At 40.3% G+C, this 21,225-nt stretch overlaps 2 protein-coding genes across 3 annotated transcripts; one reads left to right on the forward strand and one right to left on the reverse strand.

The window, feature by feature from the left end:
• Positions 1 to 5,795: 5,795 nt before the first annotated feature.
• On the forward strand, positions 5,796 to 12,437 carry LOC307024935 (DDB1- and CUL4-associated factor 7-like). Of its 2 annotated transcripts, XM_079659444.1 has the most exons (8): positions 5,796 to 5,984; positions 6,085 to 6,266; positions 7,378 to 7,536; positions 7,788 to 7,899; positions 7,980 to 8,098; positions 8,237 to 8,446; positions 9,172 to 9,289; positions 11,189 to 12,437. In XM_079659444.1, the coding sequence occupies exons 2-8, from the start codon at positions 6,129 to 6,131 to the stop codon at positions 11,359 to 11,361; spliced, it is 1,029 nt and encodes a 342-aa protein (XP_079515570.1). In that variant the 5' UTR covers positions 5,796 to 5,984; positions 6,085 to 6,128; the 3' UTR covers positions 11,362 to 12,437. The 2 variants fall into 2 exon arrangements, with proteins under 2 accessions (XP_079515570.1, XP_079515569.1); XM_079659443.1 differs by having other exon boundaries at positions 5,796 to 6,266.
• On the reverse strand, positions 12,097 to 20,416 carry kcnh6b (potassium voltage-gated channel, subfamily H (eag-related), member 6b). The gene is made up of 12 exons (XM_079659442.1): positions 20,239 to 20,416; positions 19,585 to 19,737; positions 18,194 to 18,625; positions 17,030 to 17,423; positions 16,564 to 16,763; positions 16,187 to 16,439; positions 15,911 to 16,104; positions 15,709 to 15,817; positions 15,240 to 15,500; positions 14,926 to 15,106; positions 14,493 to 14,697; positions 12,097 to 13,967 (listed from the first exon to the last, which is right to left on the reverse strand). The coding sequence occupies exons 2-12, from the start codon at positions 19,726 to 19,728 to the stop codon at positions 13,677 to 13,679; spliced, it is 2,664 nt and encodes an 887-aa protein (XP_079515568.1). The 5' UTR covers positions 19,729 to 19,737; positions 20,239 to 20,416; the 3' UTR covers positions 12,097 to 13,676.
• Positions 20,417 to 21,225: the final 809 nt, after the last annotated feature.

The raw sequence follows: 21,225 nt of genomic DNA on the forward strand, positions 1-21,225 counted from the left end.
ATGTATTAAGTGTGTGGGTCTAACAAGTCTAACAAGTTTTACACATTAGTTGCACAAATGAAAAACCCTGAATGTTTTAGTTAAAAAAGGAGGTGTTCTGCCACCCAGTGCTGGTCAAGGGAACTTCAGCGGTTCTGTCCGTCTACTTTCAGATATTTGTATTGAGCCAAAGAAGATTTTCTTTCTACAAAAACTATTTTCCGGTTTCCTCTGAAAATTGTATCTTTCACTTTTATGTGAAAGAATTATATAAATGTACATTCCCCCGATCAAAGACCTATGCAAACTCAAAGGAGAAAGACAAATATTTTTAAATTGACAAATGATGTAAAGGAAACTTTAAAGATTATCTTGGAAACACTTTTAGTCCTAAACCAAGAAGAAAACGTGTCACTTTTCATTACCTTTTTGATTTTGGATTGATGTCCATTTCTAAGGTTTTGAAATTATAGAAAGATTATACACAGAAGTGGCCTGTTCTCCACTATGGAGGAATGAGTGGAGAAAAACAATGGCCTTCAGCGGCTTTATTGTACATTCAACTACTGATATATAATCACAATATCAACATTCATTTAAATACACAGACACCCAAGCATTAAAGCAGCATCTGATGAACATAGATGTATTTATATATGTTTTACACAGTATAGTTTCCACTCTTATTTGTGTATGTAAGGCAAAATAAATCATTAGAGCACACATCTCACACACAAAAGGACATAATGAAAAACAACAACATTACATAAAAAATATTAAATAGAGGGTAAGAAATGTATCTTTACTTTGCTTTGGTATTTACATTTCATGCTATATATATTACACTATATTTTGAATGCAGATATTGCACTTCTTTCTCCACTTCATTTATCTGACAACTTTAGAAACTAGTTACTGATTAAAATGATGATATGAAATACAAAAGTATTAATGATCAAATTAATAAACTATGACAAAAATATAGGTTAAGAATATATCCAGCAGCAGCATGTAAAGTAAATAAACTTAGCTTTACTTTTACCTGTGATGAACACATTAATGTGTCAATAATTATAATCAGGTAATCTAATATACGATTATAGCATTGCTACCCTTACTTCAGTAAGATATGTGAGTACTCCTTTCACCACCTGGGTACCCAAGTTGTGGTAATTTGAACTTTCTATAATATCAGTGCCGACTGAAACTCGACTTCTGAAAGTTAAAATGCTCTTCAGCTCAGACAGAGAGGCAGGAAGCAAAGGACGCATGAGTTAGGACTTCTTGCAGCACCCCACCCTCAAATAATCGAATTTCCCACATGTGCTAATGTGTAATATAGGTATGAAAGCAGATCCACAACTGGAAGTAATAGAAATCGTAAAGCCAATAGTGCATATGAAGGTACCAAGACTCATCAGTGGCCTCCCGATTGCAAACAAAAGGATGGGAGGAAAAAAAAAAATGCCGATCATCACTAGGCTGTTGACGAGGGTCCTGATGGCTCTTTTCTTCTGCGGGTGGATGCTTCTTCTTCCATGGTCCAACTTAATTAATGTATGGAAGATGAAAGTATCACAGATACCAATTAGTGCCATAGATATTACAAATGGAATGGTGGAAAAAATGCTAAAGTATAACCTGTAAAATAGAAAGTATACAATCCCATAAACAAGCGTAAAAATCCAAACGATGCCAGCCATCACAACCCTGGGAGTGAGACCCTTCTTCTTGTGGTAGGTGATGGGATGAACCACGGCCAGGTAACAGTCCAGACAGACACAAGCCATCAGCAGGGGTCTCCCACAAGTGGAAAACGCATAGGTACAGTTCCAAGTTGCTTCAAGCGGCCAATTTTTCCAGATGAAATGATTCAAAAAGCCCAGAGGGATGAAGGCCAAGAAGACAATATCCATGATGCACAGGTTCAGTATGAAGAAATCATTTGGTGTGAAAGGGGTCCCTCTCTTGTAAGTCTTGAAGATCTCCCAGAGGATGGCAATACATGCAGGAAAACCAAGAACAAAGGACAATAATGTAAAAACAGCCCAAACATGTCTGCCCACTGAAAGGCTTTCACAAACTTCAAAATCTAATTGTTCCCAGACAAATCCAGATGTGTCAGAGTTGTTGGAAAGACGCTTGGAAAAAGGATCAATCTGATACAACATCATTGAGCCGAGTTGTTGTGAGGATAGAAGACCTGAAAGAAATGAAAAAATGAATTTAAAAACATGAATAACATGCTGTGAGCAACACAAATTACAAATAGTAAAAGAAGAGACACAAATGCTGGAAACGTACACACAGAAAACAATCCTTTGTTTGGTTTGTCAGCTTAAGATTGACTGCACAATGGTTCATAAGAAAAGGACTCATACTGTACCTTTTTCAGAGCTTGTGTAGGGATGTTTTCACTGAGGTGCTGCTGTGTCTTGTTGCCTGGACGAATTATCAAACACCTGTGAGAGACACTGCATGAATGTATCATCCGTCAAACTTATGACCTGGTGTCAGTGGCACTATGGAAAAAGAGTATTATGGAAAAGAGCAGAACCGCAGAGGACCATGTTGAGAGAAATATACAAAACAACCTTTTGCTTGTTTACACTGCACTGTCAGTAGATGTATTCTGACCTGACAGCAAGACAAAGCGAACATGATTCATGCTGGTGAGAGCATTAATATGTACATCATTTTGTGGCAGTCCGTACTGTAGGATTCTCCCTCTGGACATTTGGTTCTTGGTGATCCTTCCAGATGTTGTTAGAATGTTTCACTTAATTGTCTACTTGCTGGTGGCTCTTGAGACAGAGAATCATCAAAGTCAGAAACATATATCCTCTGGGGATATAGGAATTTCATAGTGACCCATCTAATAACATGCCTAAAAATAACCACTACAAAACTTTAAATGATAATCACATCTATTATAGGTGCCACTAATAATAACTCAAAAGGACTTTTTACAAGTTAACAATACATCTGATCTTGAACAAGACTTGTGAAGAAGTGGACATAATAACTGTGATGACAAAAATAGGTATGGGGACTATGTTTTTTAAAAGTCTCAATCAAGGCATTCAGGCAGTCACTATTGTTTTTTCTTTTCAAACAGCAGTTACACAAGATGGTACATTTGTGGGATGAAAACATTGTGAGCTCCGAGAACGGACAACACCGATGTCAATCACACAGCCTAAAGCGTGCCCTGCTTTATCGTTATTTCACTCTAAATGAGACGATAGTTTCCAAATCATGACATATTGAAATAGACTTAGAGCTATAGTCAGTGGAAAATGTTTACTGAGGTAATAAATAAACTGAGAAGTAGGGTTTTTTCTCATAGACTTCTATAGAACTATGTCTATTTGCAACCAGAGAAGTCAACATTGGCTGGCTATTAGGACAAATGCAAGTTTAAAGCACTTGCTCATTGCTTAATCTTGACACCTGAACTGAATAAATATCAAATGCTGTAATTATTTTATTTCAAACAATATGCTGAAATCTTTGTCCATCAAAGCAAAATCAAGGAAAAAATCCCACTAAAAACATGTCGTAATGAGATTCTAGCATGACATTTTCTATTATCTAAATATGCAAATGATAAAATAATTATTGAGTCAGGACTATGGCTTATTTGAGAATTAAGTTGGGTTTATCTCAACTTTCTATCATATCCGAGCTAACTAAAAATGACTTCTGAAGGTAAAATGTTTTTAAGCTTCTACAGTGACTACTTTTGTAAAGAGAGGCAGAAAGCAAAGGACGCATCATTTAAGACTTCCTGCAGCATCCAAGCCTCACACTATCCAATTTCCCACAATTTTTTAGGTGGATTATAGCCATGACAGCGGATCCCAAACTGGAAGTAATAGAAATCAGATAACCAATAATGCATACAAATATAGTATAACTCATCAGATTATACCCAATTCCTAAAAGAAGCACTGGAGGAAGGTAAGACAGGCTCATCATCACCAGGCTGTTGACGAGGGTCCTGATGGCTCTTTGCTTCTGGGGGTGGATGTTTTTTCTGCCAGGGTCTGACTTAATTAATGTATTCAAGATGAAAATATCACAGATAATTATTAGTACCATAGCTATAATGGATGGAGCACAAGAAATAAAGTTAACATGTAACTTGTCGTATATAATGTATAAAACAGCATAAACAACCGTAAAAATCCAAACGATGCTAGCCATCACAACCCTGGGAGTGAGACCCTTCCTCTTGTGGTAGCTGATGGGATGAACCACGGCCAGGTAACAGTCCAGACAGATACAAGCCATCAGCAGGGGTCTCCCACAGCTGGACAAGGCAAAGGTGCTGTTCCAGAACAATTCGGCCTGCGGACTCATCCAGATGAAGTGATTCAAAATTCCGGGAGGGATCAAAGCTAAGAAGATAACATCCATGATGGACAGGTTCAGTATGAAGAAATCATTGGGTGTGAAAGGGGTCCCTCTCCTGTACGTTTTGAAGATCTCCCAGAGAATGGAAATAGATGCAGGAAAACCAAGAACAAAGGACAATATTGTAAAAAATAACCAAATATATTTGCCCTCTTCATGCTCTTTACACTCTTTAAAAAAGAAGTCTGCCAACCCATGTGTGTCAGAGTTGTTGGAATGATGCTCGAAGGAAAGATCGATCTTAAACAACATCATGGGAAAAGTTGTAGATTAAAGACCTGCAAGAAAATGATACTTCTGTTGAGCATTGATATGAAGTCCACACACACTCACAAAATACTGCAAGCTAAGCTTCCATAGTAAACATAATGTAGCTTCTATTGAGGCTTTAGAGTCTGGAGTTTGTACTAACGTGATATTGTGTCTTCTTGCCTTGATCGAACATCTGTGGGAGCTGCTGCATGTGTTTGTAGACTTTAACAAATGATTGAGCTGATTGCCAGGTGCAGTTTTGCAAATCATATATTTATGAAAAAGAGCCAACATGATATTCAAATTCTAAATTGCATCTCAATACCATTGCTTGAGAAATATTGTAATGTTTAAGTGAACACATTGAATGAATGATGCCATAGAATATCCATTAACCTCTGTTCGTCAAAAGTGATGCAAATAATGTGTTATGGAAACTCATTCATGAAACCCTGAGTGATGACCTGACAGACTCAAGTTGTTTTAGCTGCTAGCAGGTGAGGGGAATAGGGTGCAACTTGAACATACTGTATATTATAGGCAAAGTTGGTCACATCTTGGTTGTGTTAGTACATATGTGCTGTCATTGCTGATAAATGAATCCTGAAAGTATTGCTATTGCTGGTTAATAAGAGGTCACTGAGTTAAATGAAAATGAGCATCTGTAGGCATTGGCAAACTACTAGGAGAATGCATTTCACACACTTCTATTAACAGGATGTAATAGAAGCCTGTGCAGGCCAAGGGAGAACATAATAAACACTTGTGATGTTTCTTTCTGGATTCAAAATAGATGTATGTCCCAAATGGGGAAAATCCCGTGGAACTCAGCATTTCTGGCACAAAGGCAGCCTTTTTTTCCCAGAATTTGGAGCAAAACTGCTGTAGTGGTGCATTCAGGGTATCTCGGAAACGTTCCCGATGTGAACTTGTGAGGGCATCTAGATCTTTTTGACATTCAAGTTGTGAGCAAATCAGGCATCATATTAGTTATATATTGACTCTCTATAAAACAAACCCCTCAGTAAAATGAATACAAAAATATACTGTTTTACCAAAAATACATGTTGTGCATTTTGGTGTGCTTTATCGTGATATATAGGATTTTCGGGCCATCTCGTGAAGGCAGCACCAGCCGCCTCTGTGACGCTCATCGTCGCATTATTTTTGTCCTCCTGTCGCCGCCATTGCTGCCATATCACGAACATCTTTTAGCAGCTGTGTGCAGATAATTTGATACATTAAAGTGCATTTTTGTTTATAACGTGAAGCCTTTCACCACCGGGAAACCGTCTTGACTACATGGAGTCAACCGTTGGCGAGCCTACTACAACGTAATACAAATTACACAACCTTAGCAGAGACAATACGTTAGCTCACTACGCTAGCTAAAACAAGCTAGCATATGTGCTTCATGCTCTTGTTTTCCTGCAGGTAATTAGTTCTCTAGTAGAGGTTTATTTGTGTACGCTTTGAAGATGTCACTACACGGTAAACGTAAAGAAATCTACAAGTACGAGGCGCCATGGACGGTGTACGCCATGAACTGGAGCGTCCGACCGGACAAACGGTTCCGCCTGGCGCTCGGTAGCTTCGTGGAGGAGTACAATAACAAGGTAATAATAATACACTTTATTTATATAGCACTTTTAAATAACAAGGTAACTTCACCTGGTACAATAACAAGGTAACTTCATATTGTCCCATGGGGCTTTCTAAAGGCAGACAGAACCAGGGATTTAAACATAATAACAAACTGGATGAGATTTCCTCATAATATTAATTTGCATTATAATTGTTTACCACCATGCGCCCAGCTTATAGTAACGGTTCCAGTGGATAAGCATTATTATTATATTATTATTATTATTATTATTATTATTATTATTATTATTATTATTAGATAGATAGGTAGATATTTGTATTGATCTAAAATTGGGAAATGATTTAGTTTGAGCAGCACTGTGTTCAGTCATAACATTACTCGAAAGGTGGACAAATAGAGAACAACAAATACAAAAATATCTACAGTTAAAAAGACATATATCACAAATAATATAGAAACCAAAATATTGCAGCAATAGAAACATAGACTTAAACTACAGGAGCAGAAACATATACAAAAGATAGTATATAGATATTATATATAATAATGTTATATGTGTTTATTGAACAAGGACCATGCATACAAATACATTGATCTCAAAAGGAGAAGATGGCAGATTATAGCTAAACGTTCATATCCATCTGCAGTCCCTGTACACACACATTACAATCAACACAGATTAAACAATTTCCTAGTGCCTATGACACACACAATTAAAGGATAATACATATGTATAAAATATAAATACTAGTACTATTCCTTTAAACTAACTTCTCAAGTTGGCTAGACTAGTTTGCCATGTGGGAAAAAGTGTAAACATCGGAGGTTTTAATCTCAGCTGTAATCATATTCCAATTCCTTACATCCCATTGAGGAATACCTAAATATATATTATATTGATATTAAAACGATGCCGGATACAACATTGTTTTAATACGATTAGTGAGTTGCATACATTTGAAAAAGTCCTTTAGCTTTCTTAGATCTTGCATTACTGGAATAAGTCAGATCAGTTTTATTATGGAAATCAAGTTATTTGACCCACACTGACTGTATTGCTCCTCTTCCTCAGTAATGCTGCGTGGACCCACTCGAGCTGAGTTGTTGTTTTGTTTCCACAGGTTCAGATAGTTGGTCTGGAGGAGGAGAACTCAGAGTTCGTATGTCGAAACACTTTCGACCATCCATACCCCACCACCAAGGTCATGTGGATTCCCGACAGCAAAGGAGCGTACCCTGATCTGCTGGCCACCAGCGGAGACTACCTGAGGATCTGGAGGGTAAGAGGACCAGTCTCACCTGAGCCCATGGACTCGTTTTGTCATAGAAAGACACTTCAGAGAACAACCAAGTGTATAGTGTATTTTACACAGTATGCTACGGATATATCCACAGTAAAGGTTCAGAGTGAATCATGCATGGCCAGTGTCCAGCTCATTACTTCTGCTCTATTTGCCAGAGCAGGAAACTTCAACGATGTATTGCTTGTGGTCTGTATGAACTAAAAAAGACAATGTGTTTCTGCTGACAGGTGGGCGATACAGAGACCCGACTGGAGTGCCTGCTCAACAATAACAAGAACTCTGACTTCTGTGCACCACTCACATCCTTTGACTGGAACGAGGTGGACCCAAATCTGTTAGGTAAAAACTCAATGTAGATTTGATGAAAAAGACAAACTGACAGTAGTCATTATTTGAAAATGACATTGTTTTCTGTGCAGGTACTTCTAGTATCGACACTACTTGTACAATCTGGGGGCTGGAGACTGGGCAGGTGCTGGGCCGGGTCAACTTAGTGTCGGGTCATGTGAAGACGCAGCTTATTGCCCATGACAAAGAGGTAAATGTTATGAAATGATAGATCAAACCTTCAAGAATGTTTTGTTAATTAAAATGGTGCTTAAAGATAATCTTAAAGTTTTCTATCTTCTATGTCAAAATCTTTTCACTCACCGATCACTGTGTGGTTGCTCTGCAGGTGTATGACATCTCTTTCAGCAGAGCAGGGGGGGGCAGGGACATGTTTGCCTCAGTGGGAGCGGACGGCTCGGTCCGCATGTTTGACCTCCGTCACCTCGAGCACAGCACTATCATCTATGAAGACCCGCAGCACCACCCGCTGCTCCGGCTCTGCTGGAACAAGCAGGACCCCAACTACCTGGTCACCATGGCCATGGACAGCATGGAGGTTAGTCTTTTTATTTTATTCTAATTAACCAGATAAGTAAATGTAGAACCAGTTCATATTTACAAAGTTTCACTAAGTTAGCATCAATCTTGACACAGGGTACTTATGATATATTGTGGTTTGGAGCCCTAAAGGTTTTTGGCTACTATGCATTCAAGGGTGGTTTTCACTATAAGTAATATTTTTTTTTAGGCGGAGATTAGAATTTAAATGGGTTTACTATGTTCCATCTGAATTTACTCTGACACAGCAACATCTATATTGTATTCTGACACTTCTACAGCCAACTCACAGATGTATTCTTGCTTTGATAAAAACAATTATTCATATACCCCTTTTCGAAGTGAAGATATAGTCATTCATTCTGGGCATGTCATTTTCGAGCCTGAGGCCTGAACGATAGGCTCAGGGCTTAACAGGTTAAGTGCTACAAAACTGAAGCCTAGAAACTTCTCTTAGACTCTGTTATTGTACATCTGTATAGAAGCAAGAATTTAAGATGATAATATCGTATTTTCCTCATTTGTTATTAGTTTGCTTGTAAGCACGTACTGCATTAAAAAGCCAAATTCATTTAATAGTTGAGAATCTCAATTTCTTTGGGTAGTTTTTAAACGTTTAACTAATAACTCTACTTAAATAAAGCTACTTTTTCACTACTTTGTCTTCATACTGAGACTCTCTTTGTTTAACGACCGTACATTTCTTGTTTCTTCTCTCTTTAGGTGGTGATCTTAGATGTGCGTGTGCCCTGTACTCCTGTGGCCAGACTCAACAACCACAGGGCCTGTGTCAATGGCATCGCCTGGGCGCCGCACTCCTCCTGTCACATCTGCACAGCAGGTATGCAGATTTAACACATAGTTTTCAATATTCACCCACACGTTTATTTGCAGTTTGAGGGCTTTGCCAATGAATTATTGCAATTACTGTCAAAATGCACGAGGGGTGGCCGCCCTTACGCTATTTATGTTTACGCAACAGCGCTTTGAGTGAGTAAATATACACGTTGGATAAAGGAATTTGTGGGAGATAGGTGTCCTTGCAATTTAGTGTAGTGTCCACCACCTTGTATTCAAAGTCCATCCCCACTAATAGCAGAACAAAATCTACTTTGAGTTTGTTCAAGGTTAAGGAATCACTGAACAAACCTATGCATTGAGCAGGGCTCGACATGAAGGACTGCCCGATGGCCCGGGGCCATCTAGTATTTAGCTCGGGCCATGAAGCCTCACCTGCTGGTTGCCCGATCGGGCAATCTATTATACCAGTGTCATGCAGCTTGCGGATCCAGTAATGAGTGACCCGACAGTAAAACTAAACATATCTATAACTAGTTACGGTAGTTTGAGAGGTGATTAAAATAGCTACGTGTGATATTCTAACCTGAAGTGTGTGTTTTGTTCCGCTCACCACTGCATGTGATCATGCAGAGCTGCGTGTCGACTCGTCAGCAGCAGCTGACTCTCTCTCCCGTCAGATTAGACTTCACTCGCGTTTATGTCCATATCAATCAGATCCAGCTAGTTTTAGCTAATGATATGACTACCTGCTTATTAAAAGACACCTAAACAATAAGTGTCGCTATGCAACCGGGTGAGGCCACAAAGTATAGCGCAGCATTATGCATTTGTTTACATGCCTACCGGAACCCCGAGGCATTACCAACAGATCAACGCACAATCAACCCATACAGCACATCTCTTTCTCCACATTAAGTGTTACACATTAGAATTGACTATTCTTGTCTGTCACATACTATTCTTGTCTGTCACATAAGTGGCGCAACTGAAGCGGTATTGCGCTAAAGGGAAATTATTTTGACCGGACATTTTGACCGAAGAGATTTAGATTTGCTTGGTAACGGGAACTCTGACGTCGCCATTGTGTGTGCTTCGCGGATGCACTCGGCTGCTCGGGTCTGCTCGGTCAGCTTCCGGATGAGGAGGCATTCCTTCGACCAACTTACAGTAGATAACATTACAAACATTTTTAACAGGGGCCATAATAGCGTAAATAATGTTTGTTTTGGCAGTTATAACTGAATGTAATGTTTTCTACTTTTTTACATCTGATGGAAAGTGTCTTGACCAACAACTTAAGTATTTATTATAGCTATGCAGGGCATGCAAGCGAGCAAACACAAACAAGTGAAATGAAGAATACAATTGAAATTGTAATAATTTGGTGGTTCATCTTATAATTCAGTCTATAGAATGCACCAGACAGCATCTAAGACCTGCAAAAATCTAAATGTTCTAGGGGGAGGCCCCCCAAACCCTTCGTGCGTCATTTCGTCCGCGCGCATTTTTCAGGGCAATCTCTATTGGGCTCAGGGCCATCTGTAAATTACCTTAGATGGCCCACAGGGCCATCTCCCAAAATCCTTAATGTCATGCACTGTTGAGGCAGCTGTTCAGACATTCTTCTAGTAGCAGAATGGATCGACAGGATCTGATTGAACTCATACTGACAGAGAATTCCTTAAAATGGTGCCATATACCACCTTGTCCAAAACAAGCCTACAGTGAAGCCAAATCAGATTGGGCCTGTATTACAAAACACTGCTGTGCTGTTTCGTACTACTGACCTTCTTGTGATGTGTCCTGCTGAGAAAGAAAGTGCGATTTAAAACAAAAGTTATTTACTAGATTCAGGCCAGTAACATGTATTGTTAGTTCTTCCTGTTTAAATAAGACAAATCAATTACAAATCAAACTTCCTCCCCTGCTCCCTGTCTAGCGGAGGACCACCAGGCTCTAATCTGGGACATCCAGCAGATGCCGCGGGCCATCGAGGACCCTATACTGGCCTACACAGCCGAGGGGGAGATCAATAACGTCCAGTGGGCCACCACCCAGCCCGACTGGATTGCTATCTGCTACAACAACTGCCTGGAAATCCTCCGAGTCTGAGCTCCAAGAAATGAGGCAAATCAAAAACACTCTCAGTTGGATTAACACGCTGTTAAAGAAGGACAGAGCAATATTGAGTTTGTGCTCGCATTGGATTACTGTCGATACAGATTATGTGTGTAAAGCTTTTTCAACTGAGTGAGAACTAGAGTCTCTCTGCGCTTGTCTTTTTGATACAATATCAAGATGTCCTGTATCAGAAAACTCAGGAGCACCAAAACAGAAATGGTAACAAAGTCTCAAGAAACTGTTGTCATGTGCAGACATGAACAAAGGTCCAAAACCTTCTAGCGTCAGCATGTTTTCTCACAGACAAAAAGGCTAGTCAGTTTCATGTTTTAATATGTTACACGGGGCATTGTTTGAGTACTCTTACTACCCATTACAACGCCCTCAACCATTCATTTTCATTATGCAGCAAAATGTAGTTTAGCCACATTTAAAAGTGGATTGAATGTGGTTAATGTGTTTTTAAGTGTTCATATATTCAGTAGTTTTTTTTAAACCTATAAATACTTATTTTATTCGACTGAATATCATTTGTGATATGAAGAACATCTCTGTTATACATACAATATATGTGCAACAATTTACTAGTATTGACCATAATAACACATGTTTGTTTTCACTTATTTTATTCATATCACAATTTTATTTTATACATGAATAAACCGTCCCTCACAGTTCAAACCATTATACAGATTTGTTTTTAGACAAAAACCTTTTCACAGTGAGCTGTCAATCATCAACATAACGGTGAGAATCTATAGTACAGATTTACAGTTAGAAAAGGTTTCACTGTACATAACTGAGAGAAATACTGCCTGAAATACATCAACCAACATCTTTACACTAGAGAATCCTACATTTTTGTCCAACAGCCTAGAAAACTGACATTGTATAACAAATGCTGTGAGTCCTGTTGTGATATTAAGTTCTGTTGTGATATTTGGGGTTGGGAAGGGATGTGAAGACGTGGGAGTGAACAGGAGTTATTTCTTACTTGTTGTAGGTATTTCAGTACGGGGTCATGATGTGTGATTATTTGCTCAACATAAAGTCAGAAAACACATTTTTCACGATTCATTTTCAGTGATCAGATCGCATATTGAAATTGTTCTGGAATGTAATATTCAAAATGAATGGATACTTAGCAAATATGTTGATGAGATATTATTGAAAATGTATTATCACCACAGAAATTATCAGATTTATTTTAAGCAACAGTTTGACATTTCTGGACAAGCTTTTATACATTTTTCAAGGAGACCTAGATGGGAGGATTAATACCACTTCCTGGTTCAGCTTATCTCAACGTCTGAAAACAGGGAAACAGCTTGCCTGCAGGGTGTTATGTGCTGTTCTATTTCTGGAGCAAAATGTCTAAATGAAAGCGGTTCGTAGCAATAGCTCCAAACACTCAAAATCTTGAGAAAAAAAAGTTGGCAAAGCATGTTCATTTAAGCCTCCCTCAAAAACCACTCGCCCAAAATGATCATCATGATCGTAAAAATGAAACATGGCTTATGTTAGTACTCACAGACATCGAGCTAGAAGTTTGTGGAAGTCTCCAGTAACATGCAATGAGCACACGGGCATGCAGGTAGGTAGTAGGTCAACTAATCAAAGGCCTGCACAACCACAGATATGAGATTTGTATACTTTTTATATCTTATATATGAACTGCTGTCAGAGTGTAAAGAGTACTTTAAAGGTCTCCTATCATACTGTTTGTCATCAATATATTATAGGTCTCAGATATACACAAAACATGTCTCTGAAGTGTTTGGTTCCAAACACCAAACAGATCATTGCAGCATCCCATAATCCCCTCTGTTTCAGCCCTGTTTCCAAAGTGCTGATTCTCTGTCTGTTACTTTAGATGAAAATAAGGAGCCCCTCCCCACAGCCCTCTGAGAGAGATTTGGTTAAAAAGAACGCAATGGTGCTCTAGGAGGAGATTCAGGTGATAAGGTGGGGGGGTGTTACCTTGGTTGGTGATTGGCTAACTGTTATACAAGCCAAAAAATCCTTGTGACATCATAAAGTGGACAAAATCTGATCAGCTCATTTTCAGACAGGTTTTTATATAAATGGATCAGGACGAAAAGAGAGCTAATCTTTTTTCCTGAAACTTTCAGAATCTCTTTCCACAGAGGGGACACATGTTTATGTATAAAAGACATGAAAAAGTGGATTTTGCATAATAGGGGACCTTTAACAAATGCACAATTTTGTTTTCTTAAATAGCTTTAAAAAGCAGTGTCTTTACTTAAGTCACACCGATTGCCTCAAAATCTCATCTCTGGAGCTCCTCAGGTGGCGGGCAGCACAGGGTCTGAGAGGTGTTTCTGGAGGCCAGTCAGTCCCGAGGTCATGTCCAGGTTCCCCGGCAGCGAGGGGTAGCGGAGGCTGCAGTACAACCCGGGGCTCTCCAGCAGGGAGGATTTGACTGACGGCTGCTGGGGAGACAACCCTGCGTTGGTCTCACTTTCAGGGGTGACGGTCATGAACATGGTGTCGTCTGAAGCCACAGTCACATGGATGCCGCTGGACAGGGACTCCTGGGACCTCTTGGTGAATTGAAGGTCAGTCTGGGTAATGCTCTGGAGTAAAGAAATCACCTTTTTTAATTTAGCGTCTTAGCCCTTGTACCTCACCAGGGAGATGTTTGCCATAATATTTTTCAATTGCGTTGGAAAAAGCTCATTTTTAAAGACCGGCAGACGGAGGACGGTTAGCTCTTAGAAAAAATAAAAGTATCTTTTATGAGAATATTTTCATAAAATCATTTAATTTCGGTCAAAATCAATAAAAAAAGGTGTGACACTAAAGACACGTCTATTATAATTATTCTTAGCATAGTTTTCACTTACTTGGGCAAGTCAGGTTTATTGATGGTCCCTAAGTGAACCCCTGTGGTTAAGAGAATGGACTCGGATGTGAGCTAAAGGTCTAATGAATATTTATTAGTTTTTAATTGAGACTAAATCCGGTTAAAACATTTTTTTTTTAAATGGTTTGTCCTGTAGGGATATCTCATTTAAAGTAAAGAACAAGAGTTTAATAAAATACGAGGAACAAATCTCCATTTTTATTAGTAGTATTAGAAGTAAAGCATAATTCCTTACCTGTGCGGGTGCCCGGCTGTCGATCTGTAAGGCGGGGGAGGTGTACATGCCGTGCAGCACTGGGGTCCCAGCCCCATACAGGCCAGGTTCATCAGTGGGGAGTGCACCAGACAATACGCTGCTGTAGGCGGGAGGAACAGGAGCCATCTGCCTCTGGAGCAGCTGGAGAATAACATTGATGTCGGCTGTCATGCGAGTCTCCAGTCTGGGGAATTGAGAGACAATCAGAATGGCAGAGGTCAATAAGTGAAGGAACTATCCAACCATCTTATTTGCTTCAACTGGAATGAGGAAATGAAATGAGAAACATTCGATTTTTGAGCGTTGGAATTTGAACACATTTTCAGATCATTTCTTTATTTGTATATCTAACTGTAGATTGCCTCCTCTATTAATTCCTTGAAAACCAGCCAAAGGCCTCCCTTGAATTCACCTGTTGAGCTGTGAATGGAAAACCTCAAGTCGAGACTCCAGCTCAATGGGCTGATCTTCTGTGAGCGATGGTGGGTGGTATGAGTTTCGGACAGATGAAGATCGCCAAGTGCGACTGGAAAACTGTTGTGGTGGTCGTTCTGGCCAGCCCTGATACATTCCTGGCACATTCAAAGATGTAGCTAAGGCAAATATAAAGACAGGTTTACCCATTTAGGTTGTATTACAGTAATGATAGTCCAAAATATTGACGATGCAACATCATTGCATGTTGTTAATTATAGCTTGGGTGTTTCAATTAAGACACATATCTACCTTGGTCCAACACTGGCTCCCTCTCCAGTGAGGTGCTACTTGGGGGGATCAGCTGCACTGCAGAGGGGGGGGAGTCCACTCTGGCATCTTGCGGAGGGTATAGCTCAACTTTGGCACTGTGGGCGAGCGGCATAGCCAAGTCTTCACTAGACTGGGAACACGGGGAATCGCAGCTACAGTTGTCATCCCAGTGGGCCCGAGGAGGGGAGTGGCGATTGTGCAAGGACTGGTGGGGGTATGAGTCCTCATGATCGATTCCATCTGTTCACAGGAAGGCATCAACATTTAACACTTTTAAACCTAACGTAATATTATCACATAAGTCCAAGTTATCGGTAGAAGGCAGTTATGTACCAGGGTAGAGAGGACGTTTGAAAGGCTCACAACACTGATTACCAAGAAGAGCCTTGTATCCAAAGAATTGGCAGTTGCTTTGTGAGATAAATGTGTTCTCCTTTACGCGTCTCACCTGGCCTTATTCTGCAGTCCAGGGAGTGGTTTCTGTGTCTTAGCTTGTGTCGACACCCGTAATCGTCACCAGAATCATCAGTTGTTATTATTGGTGGAACTTGATCGGCCTGATGAACATAGAAAGAACAACAGTTAAACTGTTTATTTGGCTTTACAGGCCTTAAACAGCAATCAGAATTAGAAAACCAACAACAACATACATCTCTCAGGTCAAAGGTTATCTCCAGGTTCTTCCAGAAGTTGTCTGCGAAGCCGGGGTAGACATCGAGGACCTCCAGCAGGTCTTCCCTCCGGACACGGTGCAGGTCACAGTATGTGATGGTGTGTACGTCTGCTTTGGACTTCCCTGGCTCATCGTACAGGTTGATAGGCTCTCCAAACACGTCATTCTTTTCTGCAAGAGCATGAATATTTGTATGTTGATGTTTTTCAAGCATTTTTGAGAGACTGCAGGCAAAACGGCTAAGGCTTGTTACCTAATATTCCGACCACCACATCATCCCTCATGACTTGGATTGAACCGCGTGCGATGAAGAAGAGAGAGTCCAGCATGTCTCCATAGTGGATCAGAATATCTCCTGGAGGAGCGTGGACTGTCTTGAACCTCATACTCAAGGTGCGCAGACAGGCCTGACTGCCTCCATGGAAAGCCTTACAGTTCTCTAGCAGAGATCTGTTCAAGTGCAAACAGATGTCTGCCTGCAGCGAGCCTGGTAATCCCTTCATCACCTGAACACAGAAAGACAAGACCAACAGTATATTAGTGAGATGCAAAAGAGGGATATTAAACAACCTCAACCAAGTTGGACTTTTAAGAAGACCAGAACACTCAGTCTTGTAACTTTTTACTTACACCATTCATGTCAATGCCATTTGTGTAGGACCAGGCGTGTTGGAAGTGCTCCTCCAGCCTTTGGCGAAGGCATCCTGGGATTTGGTGGAATCGGATGAACTCTTTGACTCGCAGCATCTGGGTGTGGTAGCGGGTTGTACCAGAGTATAGACGCTGGATGATGGCTGACACATTCCCAAATATGCTGGCATACATAAGAGCTGTTGGGAAACAGATCATAAGGATTCAGTGATTGTGGGACTTTAGTACGAATATCTGTTAAAAATTCAATGAAGATGTTGGGACTGTACAAAAAGTGCAAAGGTGGATGGGCTTATATAAATTCATCATTTTTTGAGACATTTACAAAAGGTAATTGTAGTTGTAGGGTAAAACCCAAATAAATCCTAATTAATAATGGGAGAGTTCAGACTCCATTGTTACCCTTATCATTTCTGTACAGTCCCGCACAGTGATTTCAACTTACAGCCAATAACCATGACGCATATGGAGAAGATCTTCTCGGAGTTGGTGTTTGGAGAGACGTTACCAAACCCCACGCTGGTCAAACTGCTCAACGTGAAGTAAAGAGCCGTGACGTACTTGTCTTTGACGGAAGGACCCGAGCCGGTGTCAGTATCGTTGTATGACTTGCCCAGTTGTTCAGCCAGGTTGTCCAGCCATCCGGTCTCAGTGTACGGCCTCTCCACAAAGCCAATAGCGTACCAAATACAGGCGAGCCAATGGGCAATAAGCACAAAGGTGCACATGAGCAGGAACAGGACAGCAGCCCCGTATTCAGAATATCTGTCCAGCTTTCTTGCCACGCGGACCAATCGCAGCAGTCGAGCTGTTTTCAGCAGGCTTGTTAGGGTTGCCATCTTTGGTGTCCATTAACGAGAGGGAAGAGGGGGTTAGGCAGGAAAACGGCCATTCAAATTACAGTTACTTTAGATAACTAATTGAGGAAGAAGTTAACACTTTTGAGGAAAGAACAATTATATCTGAGTATAACTTCATTTTATAATCAATAGAGTTCTGAAAGAGTCCTAAAAGCTTGAGTTGGTATTTTATTTCAATTCCTGTTCCCTTGTCCATACGTTTGTTTGTATGGGTTTTTGGTTAGATTGCTCAAGCTTTAGAGATATTAACATTGTTCTACAACAGGGGTGCCCAATACGTAGATTTGGGCTTGGTCATTTTAAAAGTAGCTCCCAAACTGAAAAAGTGTGGGCACCCCTGTTCTACAACATTTCATGCCTCAATAAATACACTATTTGTTATTCTTGAAGCCTTTACTTGAACTTCAAAAGGCAATAGCTAACAAGCGGCTAAATGAGACCACAGATGTTGTCTGGGACATTTAACATCAGTGGTCTAATGTTGATCTTTAACCGTGGTGTGGTTTACATTAGATTGTTATGAAGATGATCTTGTGTAAGTATCAAACACTGAGCTGAATTTTGCAATAATCTGAAAGATAATAAACAAATCATTGTTTTGCTTTCAGTCAAGGGAACCAAGGTGGTGCCAACTTCAAGATTGGCCTACAAAACGACATCATCCCTGCAGCACTCGATACAAACGATGTTAACTTGGGTTCTTCTGTAAAAATCATATCATATAATCTGCAGAGAGGCAGATCCCTTACCTCGTCAGAGCCAGATCTGAAAATGAGAAGGTCGAAAGGGATCGCTGCGAACAGATCAATGGGGAACCAGCCTTTGATATAGTGCTTGGCTATCCGGCTCGGCTGTGTGATCACTTCGTCGTTGCGGTTCACGTAAGTTGTGCGAAGGTTGATGACAATATCCACAATAAATAGCACGTCCACCAAAAGGTCTGCCACGTTCAGAGGGTTGCATGTGTAGCCGCAAGTATGACTCCTTTGACGTATATCCCCATGTTCATCCAGGAGAAAGGTGGCAGAGTAGGGAGTGAAAACAGCTGTGTAGAGAACCAGGAGGAGAATAATCCAGTCCCAAAACGCCTTGACCGGGCTGTAGTGTAACAAGATCAACCATGTTGTCTCTGGCACCTGGAGTTTGTATTCAGGCAGCACATCGGACTCCAAAGAAAGAACCTAAATATAAAGAATGCATCAGTATGCAAATGTTTCAATGTTCCCTTCCATCATATTTCTTCTTTAGTCAAATCTGAACTATAGATGTTTAGGAGCATTTGAATGCATTTTAGAAAGACAATTTGTTCTCCCAGAAGCCAAATGAACACTTTTACTTGAACCAACATTACAAATATGGCTTTTCACTTTGACACCAAGCAAAACAAGTACATTCTGTGAACTAATATTAAACAAAATACCTTTCTAGAAGACACACTGCGACCATGTAGGTCCAACCAATTCTCAACAGAGGCGTGACTTGAGTAAGGTTTTCCCCCCAGATCATACAATTATTTCCAGATAGTTAAAAAGCTAAAGAATGTTGTGGTCTGTAATCTACTATGCAGGATCTGACTGAGTGCTGGATACTGGTGAGCTGGGGGGGGGGGCTGGAGTGATGAGTTGGGCGTCACACGACAGAGTTCATGTGCTGCCACGCTCCTCATGTTCTCTTAAACTTAACATTGGAAGCCCTGACAAATGTCACACTCATTGCAGACAGACAGTTGTATTTACCAGGTGCACAGATAAATAGTTTGATATAGACAGATTGATGGAAAAGGTTAGGTTTTAGCCAGTGACCCCGTGCAGCAAGGTCACAAAGTGTCGACAGTTGTAGTTCATCACATAGCTTCCCAAAGAGGCAGTGATGCAGAATGCCGAGCCTCAGGGCTCCAACAGCGACAACAATAGGTCTGAATTGAACCGGTGCTCAATTAACTTTGCTTTTCACACCCAGAAGGAAAACACCCAGCCACCAAACCACATACTGATTTTTCCACTAGCGGGTTAATTAGTGTCAGTCTTTCAACATGGCCACTTTCTGAAAGCCTCAAAACACGATTAATATGATCTCCTTAATGACGGCGTTAACTTGGCAAGCAGTGAATGCATCTGTGACGTCCTTTCCTGCTCCGTACCTGTGTGACCTTCTCCTTGACGTTCTGTGAGCAGTCCTTCACCTTGGAGGGGCTGAGCAGCTCTATCCTGGGGGTCGGAGGCGAGCGGCACTCAGGGCCCCTGCTGGCTGGACCCCCACTCATCTTAAGGTCTGAGTCAGACATGGAGCTCTACTGGAATACAGGTCAGCAGAAAACACATTTATATTCAGGCCAAGTGAACCAAAAGATTATTTTTGCATATGTTTAGCTTCTGTTTACTTCTTATAGTATAACATATCATTTTTCACTTCATTATTCTATTATTTATCATTTTTCTTGCTTTACTGGACTAATACTGTAGATTCGTATAACATTATATTTTCCAATTTCAAGCATGTCAAGCAAAACAAGTGACTCAGTGATGTTTAATATTCCGTAACGCCCTTAACAAATTAATCTCAGCTCGATTTCCCAGAATGCCCATCTAGCTGTGCCCCTCCCAAAACACTTCTGCCCTTTAACACTAGATTGATAGATATACTTTATTGATTCCAAATTAGGGAACAAATGTGTTAGACAGTCTCAATACTTGACTCACAGTGTTACTGCGTAGAGAAGGCACGGTTACATAGTGGAAACATCGCTATCAAATCTTCAACAAAGCTTAATTTCATTGTAAGTAATATAACGTACCTGATTCGAAACCAGAATGTCAGATCCTTCTTGGACTTAGACAACCATGACTCAGATCTCCACACTTCAGGACACTTTCTGGACAAAGTGTTATCGAAAACATTCACTCTCTTCCTTCATAGTTCATATTTAAGCAAAAATAAATGAACTTCTGTCATTCAGACGTCAATGTTGAACCCTCCACTCGGGCACAGGGCAGAGGACTGGCCTGCAGCTCGCATGTTGCCGCGTGACACTCACCAGCACAGGAAACAAATCAATGCCATGCTATAGCTGAGAGGAACTAAGGGGAAAATCAATGATGAGCATTGATAAACAGAGCAAATGGGCTCAGTGCCATTATGCTGGACTTCCCCGCTAAAACCCAATCACGATTTTAGTGTTCGTGTATGCAGTTTGGCTGTGTAGATCTAAAGTATAGTTCAGGTTGGGGCGTACATCACACTGCTGTAAACAACAAAATCGGCCAGCTAAATGTACGGAGCTGGCTCAATATATCACATACATACTGTTGATGTGGGGTCTTATTGACTGTCATTTGTGGGGTCAATGACCTGTTATGACGCTGGCTCAAAACGTCCTTCAGTTGTAACCTTCAGCCATATACTCTATATACATAAATATGTGTGTTATGTGTTACTTCCCTTTGAAATTTGAGCTTCAGTGTGAAGAATGATGTCTCTATTTGTATTGTATACGTACAACATGATTTTGTGACTGAACATACAATTTATTATCACGGCCAAATATTTGATGTGTAAACTTGAATCGTCCAGACTCGAGCATCTACCTTGATAATTGACTTTTCAGTAAAGATTACCTTTTATTGAATTTAATAGTTAAACTTTGTCATTGAAAAATATTTGCATATTAATAAATTATGTAGGAAAACGAGTAATGTCATATAAAATATTTTTAAAGAGGCTATGGTACTGTAGTGTACTGTGTATTTCATTGTGTCTCGATGGTATCTTTAAAAGAGAAATC

The sequence above is a fragment of the Notothenia rossii genome (genome assembly GCF_949606895.1).
Source record: "Notothenia rossii genome assembly, chromosome: 11".
NCBI lineage: Eukaryota > Metazoa > Chordata > Actinopteri > Perciformes > Nototheniidae > Notothenia > Notothenia rossii.

Bases quoted from the DNA above. Each gene is read 5' to 3' on its own strand.
- LOC307024935 (XM_079659443.1), top strand. From the start codon at position 6,129: ATGTCACTACACGGTAAACGTAAAGAAATCTACAAGTACGAGGCGCCA. The intron at 7,900-7,979 runs GTAAAAACTCAA...TTTTCTGTGCAG, and splicing joins GGTGGACCCAAATCTGTTAG to GTACTTCTAGTATCGACACT. The intron at 9,290-11,188 runs GTATGCAGATTT...CTCCCTGTCTAG, and splicing joins CTGTCACATCTGCACAGCAG to CGGAGGACCACCAGGCTCTA.
- kcnh6b (XM_079659442.1), bottom strand. From the start codon at position 19,728: ATGTCTGACTCAGACCTTAAGATGAGTGGGGGTCCAGCCAGCAGGGGC. The intron at 15,818-15,910 runs GTATGTTGTTGT...TATGTTCATCAG, and splicing joins TAACCTTTGACCTGAGAGAT to GCCGATCAAGTTCCACCAAT. The intron at 14,698-14,925 runs GTGAATTCAAGG...TCAATTCCCCAG, and splicing joins TTCCATTCACAGCTCAACAG to ACTGGAGACTCGCATGACAG.